Here is a 10,969-nt window from a genome sequence, read left to right on the forward strand (position 1 = left end):
ATTCAATAATATGATATAAAAGTAAAAAAAAATGAATAGTTAAGTATATTAAACAAATTTAAAGTACAACAGTTGATTATACATTGTGTTAAAAAGTGTTACAAAATTAATAATGATTGACAAAATGTTAATAATATCAATAATTCTCATACCTAATCCATAGACATTTGGAATAGGTAGGTATTTAGGGAATATAATAATTGTATTATATTAATTGTATTTCGGAGATTTTTTTTTCTTAAATTTCATCTAAGGTGTATTTAACATTTATACAATGATTTTATGATCCAAGTAATGATTATAGTATGCCAGTAATACTCATTATTATTATTGATTATAAACGCTATAGTGCCTAGTACTAGTATTTATAATCAATGGTATTATGAAGGCTACAATAATTAGACCAAATTCTCGTAGTTCGGAGGACCACATGAAAAATACGTCCAGTAATGAGTCGCATGGTAGAACTGCAACGGGCTGCTCTACGGTCATAAAAGTTGCCACTTTAACCCGCGGGGTAGTACCTATAGAGGTAATCCATGTTTTTTCATTTATTGAAAAATAAATTCACTATTTTAAACTTTGGCCCTTTAAAAAATTGTATAACTTGAGCAATTACGCATTCATACAAGTACATATTTTTTATGATTGTGTACATTTTCGCTTTTGAAAATGCTTTTACCTGTGGGTGTCTTAGAACTCTTTTTATTTTATTTAATACAAACAATTGATTGGGCATAAAAATCAGATGAGATTACATAGTCTCTTAACCTAACCAAAAGCGTATTCATGAACTGGCCATAACATATTCGTACGATTTCCTTCTACTATGTGTTTAAGCTAACCACCCTCTTGTACTAGTATCCATACATCTAATCTACCTAGAGTCCTAGAATACTACAATGGTGCATACAGAATAATTCAATAACAAGTTTATTGATCCCATTTTATATCCACTGCAGGTCATTAGTTAATAAGTGTAAAATGTAAACATATATTATTTTAACATTTTTTTATATGAGTGCAACTGTGCAACAATAAGTAAACTATACATCATGGTACCCATAGACGATTTTTTTAAACGCCATTTAACTCGCACCATGACATTTATTATCACTCCAATTCAATAATTTATTTAAAAAAAATTATAACAAATAAAGACATAAATAAATAAATATATAAATAACAATATAGATTAATAATGATATTGTACAAAACATAGGTAGGTAACTACTCCTAAAATTAAAAAAAAAGTATCGAGTATAATATAAATAGTAAATAGGGTATCAGGAATTACTTATATTGTACCACTATACGTAAACATGAGAATATACCTTAAACTTAAATAAATAAATAAACATAACATTTTGGTACACATTTTACAAGCGATAAAATTAAAAATATAATCACGTTTGAATAAAAATAAACAGGTAAATAGGTATCGTTAATTATATACTGTAGTTCAAAATATACACATAAATAAAATCGCCTTCAACCTTACCAAATATGAATATGAAATATGATTATGAAAATTAAACTTCAAAATTCGTATCTTCGTTATTCATGTGTATTGTTAATAGTGTTAACACGGAATCATTCTAAACGATAGGCCGGCTTCTAAAGCTATTAATTTCGGTGGACATAGTTTTAGTCTGAAAATAAAAATAATATATTAATAATACACTGTACGTGATACTATTATCTCTATAAAACGATATATTTTGTATAAACCATCCATCCGCATGTTATTACATATTATTGTTTCATATACAGGCTGTTTAGCCAGACGATAGTGTCTCACAGATTTTGCCCTCATCGTATATATCTATACCCACCCTCCGAATAAATGTATAGGTACCTATAAATGTATTAATATACATCCTTCTAGCTTTACTAGACTCATCATTCATGGTAGCAGCCCTGCCTAAACTTAAACTTATCTACGTGAAATATTGTAATGGAAATTAATATTACAACTTTTAAAATATTTACATAAATAAGTTCAATACTTTATCATTTAAGATTTTTAGGCAACACTAAGGCAACGATTTAGATAAACTAAAATATACTACAAATTATTATAATTGTGGCTCTATAATAGATACATTAGTTTTTAAAATAATATTATTATATCAGCTTGAAAAAAAGTTATTAACAGCAAAAATTACGAGTGACACACTGTATAGTGTATACCTATATAATAACGCAAAATGTTATAATTTATAATCAAGTGCAGATATTATATAGGTAGTTATTAGTTTGATTTATATAAAATATAGGTCAGTGAAATGCGATTCTTTCATAGTATATGACGTGTTGAAATAATATATTCTAATATTTTTAATGATAATTTTTTTGTTCAAAAATGTAAAAACAAACAATTATTTTATAAATGATCCAGTTATAGTTATAGTTTTGTTATAGTAGGTATTTATATTACATAATACATTGCGTATGCATGAAAATGAAATGCAATGTTAAGTTAATTATTTTGAAAAACTTATATGCGTCATTATATGTTTATTCAAATATCAAAAGTGAACCTAATTTTTTTTTAATCCTAATGTGGGTTTACTCAGTTATAATAATAATAATAATAATAATAATAATAATAATAATAATAATATAATAATGAGTATAATGTATATTGCAGTATAATTATTAATTAACATACTTTTGGCCGCCGTTGAAAGTCTCGATAGTCAGAGATTCGACGTAGATGACCGGAGCTTCGAATCTCCAGGTTAGTATGTTCATTGTGGTCGAGTGGTTCCAAACCAATAGTACCGATTTGATAGACCCTACACTACTGGACCCGAACACCCGACGGTGGACACTGCCTGGTTTGTAATGTTGTTCTCTGTTTCAAGTGTAAAAACGTAATTAATATACATAGAAATCTTAATAGCTATAAGGTATTATGATATGTTTAAAAAAAGAAAGAAAAGTCAGGTATTCACGAAATATATGCAGTTCTTATGAGTTTGAAAATAATCATTGCCACTTTTTGAATTCATTTATTATTATCAGTGGAGATTTTTTTTTTTTAAGTGAGAGATATAATAGCACTTTTACCTATATATGCACACATCATACTTTTATAATATAGTAATAAATTTTATGTGGTTGAAAAACACCACGTGCATCGTACACGGTACACGTATATATTTATTACAATTTACAGTCTGTCTTTAGAATACATATAATACACTCACTTGAATACGTTCAAAAGTTTTGACTTCGATTCAGTTCCTTCGAGCTGCACCAAAAAATGCCCTACTTCACCACCATGGTCTTTGCTCAATTGTGAATTTGCCAAAGTCAAAGTCACTCGATATAAATACGCTAAAACATAAATGTGAGAAATTGCATAACTACAGGTTTTTAATATAAAATACCAGTTTAGTATCTATGCCACATTGTCGCATCGAGAATATATGGAGCATTCGTATTTTGAAAATTATATCCGATCATACATGTGTAGGTATTGTCTATATACGTTAATATAATACTTCTATAATATTAAACTTCGGTAATAAGTTTTTTTTTAATTCATCCGTTTGAAAAATATTATTTTAAAAACTTTTGAATTCGAACTTTTTTTTTAAAGTCAAAATCTAATATTGTTGTTGGCATTCATCGAAGTTCATATAATATATTGTTCAGACATTTAGAGTAGTTACAGAAATGTATTATTATGTATCAAAAATTCAAATCTAAAATTAATGAAAAAGTCTTTAGTTGATTCTATAATTTTTATACATACTGCAAAATGGTGAGTCTCCGTTGGTGAGCGAGTATAAACGTATGTGTGGAGATGCATTAGGATCAATGGAACTGGCAATAGTAGCGGCATATTTTTTCCAGTGGCCCGACGATCGCATACCCATTTCTGCACAGATTTTACCATCAGGGTTCTAAACCATTGAGTAATTAGATGAAAATAAATTTTGTAATATTATTTATAATAATTAATAGGTAATGATAATAATGTGTTATGTACGAACCGTATCGCTCAAGCATGAAAAACATTCTCCACTTAAGAATTCTTCATAAGAATCGCATTCAATTGCTACAAAGTTGCAAAGTGTATTCACGGATTCGTTAAAATATTCGTGTGCTCTGACATGATCGCAGGCCAAGAATCTTCTCATTCCTTGATAGAAACTACCGTTTTCGCGGTTAATATACTTCATCATACCTTGATTACACCCCGGTTGATTCTCACCTCCGTTTGGATAAAAATCTAAATGCCCTATCGGTGCACTCATTCCCAGACCTGCAGCAGACAATGAATAAACATATGATTATTCTTAGAAATATGTATATGAGTGCAAAATAACATTATATATTTTATTATACAGAATATTGCAATAATAAAGCAATATTATAATAATTTATATTATATAGATACCTAATTCGCCTCCTTTTATAAACGGCCTGGAATCGGTGTGTATGATGTCCACGTACAAGGCGTCTGAAGGATCTAACCTCACCATCGGATCGGTCTGGCTGAAATGAGGCTCAGCCGGGTCTAAACCAGTAATTCGACCCACCGTCACGCCAAAGTTTGTCCTCAGTACGCTCCCGACGTAACCACAGAGATGTGATCCTAAACTATGACCGATTAGATGAACGTTGGCGACGTTTAATCCGAGTTCTGTCTACGCATAAAAATATCATAATATAATAAATATAGTAGTAAATATTGTAGTTAAGTCAGTAATTGAATTCGAAAAAAATTATAAGGGGGATGTAAATTGTTAAAAAAATTATTGATTAGGATAAAATTAGAAAGATTAAATTAAATTTAAAAATAAGGGAATTAAAGAAGGAGCACAAATGCCAATACCGAACTGGGTGTGATGCGATAAGATACGCAATATTTTAGAACTTTTAGATTTTACAATTAAAATGGTTTTTATATGGTCAATAAATATATATTTATATAATAGATTATGTATGATACTAGTTATTATAAATATTATGTAAATAACATTCTAATCATTCTTCATTTATAACTCTTTGAAAAATAATAGATGAGAATTATATTTCATATGCGAATTAAATATTTTTACAATTAAATGTTGATGTTTTTAAATTTAAAAGTTCTACGATGACAATGTATAAATAAGTATACTGTATTGTTCATTATATTGTATTATATACACATATTTAATCAATGATGTATTATATTACCGAACAAAATGATCCAATCGGTTAATATATTATATATAGTATTAACTCGATACGATTGTAATCGGTTGAGAAACCTTTGTGTCATACAGTATATCATGTTAGACCATAATACTAAAGGTACATTAATTTTTTTTTACACAAACCCAAAGAGGCGACTATAAGGAGTAACGATTTTAAATATTATTTAGTTGCGTATTTATATTATTTACATTCATGTTCTATCGAAATTCAAATAAAGAAATATAAGAAGATTATAAGAATATTTCTCAGGGGCCCGAATAACGTTCACACGATGTGCTGTAGCGTGTGCCTACACATAACTTGTAAATATAGTTAGCTAACTAAATATATCGTACTTATATTGTGGCAACAATTCAAATGTCACTCACTCGTATCACGTTTATCAGGTGTGCCGTTATCCTGCCCACCATCCGTATGTTGGCCACGGCCTGCGTGTACGGCGACCCCGAGCCCTGTTCCCAGTCGATGATTATCACGTTGGCGTCGTACCGTCGCAGGATCTGCCGGGCGATTTCCTTCAGCCACGGCCGGTCGCCGCCCTCCAAGAACCCGTGAGTGATGAAGTACGTGGGCATCGACGGGATCAGGTGGGACGTGATCACCGAATTGCGGTCCTTGTGGTTCAAGTACTGGCACGCGTTCCTGTTGTTGCGCGTGTACATACAGTACCGCGGCGCGATCTTCTCCGCCTTTTCCGGGAACACGTTTACCGGCCTGGAGGAGACGTCCTGCCACGGGCCGGCCACCGAGAAACAACCGTACTCGCCGTAGCACTTTACCTCCACGTCTGCAAGAACACCGCACAGCTCGAGTATGTATGTGTGATTACAATTGATCAGAATCAGGGCTATTGGAAGTTGTATTTACAATAATATAGGTGTACTTACCTACTTGTTTACCAATGTGTTTTTATAAGAGTGTAACTATAGACTTCAAAGACTCATCAGATTCATTACAACTAACCTAAGAATACCTAACTGATCTGACTCTGGGATTTATCTTTTATAATTTTATAAGATATTCGTTTGAAAAAAATTAGTGAATATTTTTAAAGCATATTTCTATTTTTTTAAGCTCTTGAAAATGCTTATTTAATGTATTTTAAGAGCATTATTAAATTCTTAACAATAATTATAATACGTATTACATTGAACTGGCCTTAAACCAGTGTGATATATATGTATATATACAATTTTATCAAAATATAAGAATAATATAAATTAATATAATAATTTCATTCAATAATCTCTAATTTCGTTACGTAATATTTTAGAACCTATAACGGCTTACGGCAATAACTGATATTTGAGATGGACAGTCTCAAGTTTATTTTCGTTCCCCTTGATATTCATGGTATCAAGACTCGACTGTAGTAATAATATATTCTACTTTATTTTATAGCAATATAGACTTCCTGTGATTGTCGAGTAAATTGTTTTTCTTTGTAATAAAGCCACAACTTAACTTTTTTTGTGACGGTTTATTTACTCAAAATAGGTGCTATTGGATAATCGATAGATCCCCTCACAAAAATATTATACCGTATGGGTTTCCTGTAAAAGTATAAGAATGGTCATATATATTTGTATGGTTCTATAATACAAACCACTGCAGCGTCACTAAGTTAATTTTCATCCAGTTACACTTTGTATCCCCTATTTTGTACAAAAATGTATGAAAACAATTAACAAAACCCCAATTACTCTCAGAAACATTAAACACTAAAATTGTATATCGATGACGATATAAAGCATATGTACCTACACAAAAAAGGAAGTTAACCGTTTCGTGTTCTTATAACACCTATCGCATTCAAGTTTTTGATACAGAAAAATATACTTTTTATTCTCATCATATGTATCAATCGATATTACTTTATAGCCCGGCAAGTGATAGCCACAATTAACTCTATGCGTTCAAAATTAGCGAAGACGTTATTAATTGTGTTGAATATTTGAAATATACCAATGTAAAATATTTGGCTTTTAAATGGAGCATTAGACTATTAAAAATATTCATTTGAAATAATTTTTTTTAGATCTATACAACAGGGTTTAGTCAATGGCAATAATTAATAATTAGTTATTTTGACAGACGACAGTTGTAGTTTTACATGATATTCGATACTAAATTTCAATAATATGTTTGTATGTAGCATAACAATTTATAATAACAGCGTAATTTAAATTAATTAAACCGTAGAATTAAAAGTTTTATATTTGTTATTATACCTAAATTGGTCAATTAAACTCTGTACGTGTATGCTATACGAGTATACGACACAGTAATAACACTAATATGTAATAACAATAATTATTATCAATTTCATAATCAATGAAAACCGGCATGCTACACTGTGGACTCTGAGTCGCATTCAACACTTGGTAAATATAGTTTTCTCCAATTGTATATACTTCGCACATCAATTTATAAGTCCACAGTTTGCGATAACGTCACAACTCACAACATTTATGGTAATAACATTGCAAAATAAACTGTAACATAGTATATAGGTATCTAACAATAATTTATTATTATCATTGTTATCGGGTATTTAAAAAATAACGTGTTGTTATTTTGTTAAATTCCTCAAGGTTCTAAAATAGTTAAGACCTAGCGAACTTTGAAATGTTAAATTGTGCACGCCTATAAATACAATATACATAATAACTAATAAGTTACTGATTTCGGATGTCAAAAATGTTGAGTTTGGAGTTGACGAAGTGTCAAATAGTTGTAATTAGGCCGAATGGATTCAACTACTTGCTTACAATTTACAAAAACTGGTACAAGTCGATGGAAATAAAATTGGAAGATCTTGAAGTCTACCAGCTGTAAGGCTTAGACAGAAGAAATAATATTGGTAATCGTACTGTAATCACGATAATAGATTATAATTTATAGTTCAGTCGGTCGAAACGTTTAGGTACAATATTCGACTTGCTTACGTAGTTTCGTGAATATTAATATATAATATGTTATGTTCGATAAGCGATGCAGAATGCCTGTATTAGATGCAAATTGCAATGCTTTTTCTGTTGTAGTAGTATGGCCGTATGAGTTTAGAATAGGTATAGGTATAGGTACTGGAATAATAATAATATTAAAGCATGGATAAATCAAGTATGTTTTGGTAGTTTTTGGCTAAGTCTCGGTCAATAATTCTACGGAAAAACAAAAATGGTCAAAACCATTGCAGCTATTGCCAAAACGCTGCAGCGATTATAAAAAATAATATACCTACATCATAATATAACAGCGCGTTTCACGTACACCGAGCGAGATGGCTAAACTTATAGGTGGCACGATCTATAATAATCCGAAAGTGATGGATTATTTTAATATACAGTGTATTATATTATGTATACTAAGAGGAATTTGGTTTACACGTCGCGAATGACGATAATATTATTAGATGAAGTAAGTTGCAGGTAAACATCTATCCAAATCCAGTATTTATTAGATATAAATATTTAACAACGCGAAACTGTTAACGTTGTACGATAAATCGCCGTGACGGCTTGAAGGGTCCAAAAAAAAAACAGAGTATTTAGGCTTAATTACTCACTGTCGCCTTCTAAAATGACGTTGTTCGCGTCCGCGGTGTAGTTCAACGGAAACGTGATGTTGTCCGTCTGTGCCAAGTACAGCATGGTCTGCAGCAGTAGATTGCTAGTGTTGTTGAACATGACTGCGATGTACGATTTTCGGCGGTTGCAAAGGAAAAAGATGATGACAAATTTCAAAAGTCCGCCAACGGACGAAATCTTTTGTGGATATGTTCAAAGATATAATTGCGGGTTAGTCGTATTATGTGTGCGCACTGCCGAATATCGTAAAAATTGTTTTACCGCGCCCGCAACGCGTCGAAATCCCGAAGGAATCCCGAAAAACGAGATTAGCACACTGACAGCTGTGTTCAACGATACTAAACTATAACCACACGAGAATACACTACATTGAGTCACTCATGATCACGAGACATATGTTATGTTTTCACGCACTTGTGGTTATCGTTGTTATAAAAAACCGGTTGTTTGATTTTGATTTTGACGAGCTGCACGTGCTGCCTCGGATGCTGTAAGGCGCCGTATGAGCGCAACGCGGGTTTCTGTGCGTTCGATTAAACTATTCGATTGCGAGCAGCTGCAGTGGCAGATATAATATAAACAATGTATAATATAATTATTATTATTATGTGCAATTGGAGCGCAAAGGTCGAGAAAACGGCACCGAAACGCGCTCCAATAATTATAGTACACACGATGTACCTAAACGGCGGTAGTAAGTAGTATCGCGCACTCGGCGAGTTCGATTTTTTGTATTTTTAAGAGAAAAAGAAAAATCACGACTCGCGTGACATACAGAACCAACTCAAAACGTACGTAACCGAGATAATGTTACCTAGGTACGTTCTCCCCGAACATTTGTGCCGATTGAATGATTATACGACTGATTTGTGTTCGATAGCAGACTGTATTTATACCGAACGAATCTCCACGGGCACGCATTAGCTGTAACAACAATATTATTATTATTTGTGCTCGGTCAAGCGAAATTTCGCGATCGGTGCAGGTGACGGTACATATTATTATGATTGTTATTATGAAAATATGTGCAACGATGTGGTTAACGACCTTTATAATGTTGTATGTTTAACGAGAAACAATTATTATTATGATCTCTGGGTGTTATTTTTTATATTAAGGAATTTTGTTTATTTTAGTAGGTGATTCGGTCATATTTATTTTATATTTGATGACGTGTCGATAACAATGCGCCATATATCCATTACGTATTTACATATTAAATGTTACTTAATTTTAAGAATACAATATTATTAATATGCATAACGCATGTAAATAATATACCTAATTAAATAGTACACCTTTTGACCAGTAATAGACTTTGAACGATTTATTATTCATTCGATTGAACTTGTTCTAAACGAAGTTTACAAGGTTGTGTAATTTTAACGAGAAAATCTACGTCTGCAAAGTTACAAATAATAATAAACTTCAAAGAAAACGACCCAAATTATTGCATTTACCATAAACATGATAGAATAAGCATTTATCAGCATCATTTTTTTTTTTATAAAGAAATTACACAGTTTTAGATTCTGAGCGGAGCAATGAACTTATTGGTTTTACAATGATGCGTTTTTTTAGTGGAAAATTTTGCTTTCCATTTTTAGTCAACGTTTTTAGTCATTTTTAGTGCTTTCCACATACTGTTGTGTGTGACTGCAGTGCTTACCTAGATAGATAGGCCTTATACAAATGCGCATTCACATTTCACACTAATAATATTAAAATTTAAGACAAAGGCCACGAATGGCGATACGAGCTGGGTTGCCCTTGATAAAAGAATCAACGACGTTAAGTATAGAATTGGTGGGATAAATAATGTGAGGGCAGTGCTAACACGGTAGGATCGACTAAGTCCGGTTTTTCGTTAATCGGAGTTGTCCCGAAATAACACTACTACTAATTGAACAGTGCTCACACCGGAAAAATGATTAACAGGACAGATACGCTGAAGAAGAGTGATCGAAAATATAATATGTGGACTACAAAAATCTGTAAGTCGGTCAACGAGTTCGTGCATAGCAAAAATGATTTGTACTCTAATTTGTTGTATTGACACAATACTAATGTTCATAGAAGGCCTAGCCAGATAAGCGCGCAAGTAGCTAGTTGTATTTTTATACTAATTATTTATAAATTATAAATATATGTCACTCAAA

General features: G+C 31.5%; 1 protein-coding gene across 1 annotated transcript; it reads right to left on the reverse strand.

Moving 5' to 3' along the window:
* Positions 1-1,040: 1,040 nt before the first annotated feature.
* LOC111042602 (pancreatic triacylglycerol lipase-like) lies at positions 1,041-9,680 on the reverse strand. The gene is made up of 8 exons (XM_022327261.1): positions 8,789-9,680; positions 5,589-6,007; positions 4,415-4,664; positions 4,008-4,279; positions 3,767-3,917; positions 3,216-3,345; positions 2,675-2,860; positions 1,041-1,652 (listed from the first exon to the last, which is right to left on the reverse strand). Exons 1-8 carry the CDS (start codon positions 8,907-8,909, stop codon positions 1,583-1,585), a joined length of 1,599 nt encoding a protein of 532 aa, XP_022182953.1. The 5' UTR covers positions 8,910-9,680; the 3' UTR covers positions 1,041-1,582.
* Positions 9,681-10,969: the final 1,289 nt, after the last annotated feature.

The sequence above is a fragment of the Myzus persicae genome, unplaced genomic scaffold, assembly GCF_001856785.1.
Source record: "Myzus persicae strain clone G006 unplaced genomic scaffold, MPER_G0061.0, whole genome shotgun sequence".
Classification (NCBI taxonomy): Eukaryota; Metazoa; Arthropoda; class Insecta; order Hemiptera; family Aphididae; genus Myzus; species Myzus persicae.

Excerpts from the sequence above, each read along its gene's own strand:
- LOC111042602 (XM_022327261.1), bottom strand. The coding sequence starts at position 8,909 with ATGTTCAACAACACTAGCAATCTACTGCTGCAGACCATGCTGTACTTG. Across the intron at positions 3,918-4,007 it reads TTTCATGCTTGAGCGATACG|AACCCTGATGGTAAAATCTG; the intron begins GTTCGTACATAA and ends TCAATGGTTTAG. Across the intron at positions 2,861-3,215 it reads AAACTTTTGAACGTATTCAA|AGAACAACATTACAAACCAG; the intron begins GTGAGTGTATTA and ends CACTTGAAACAG.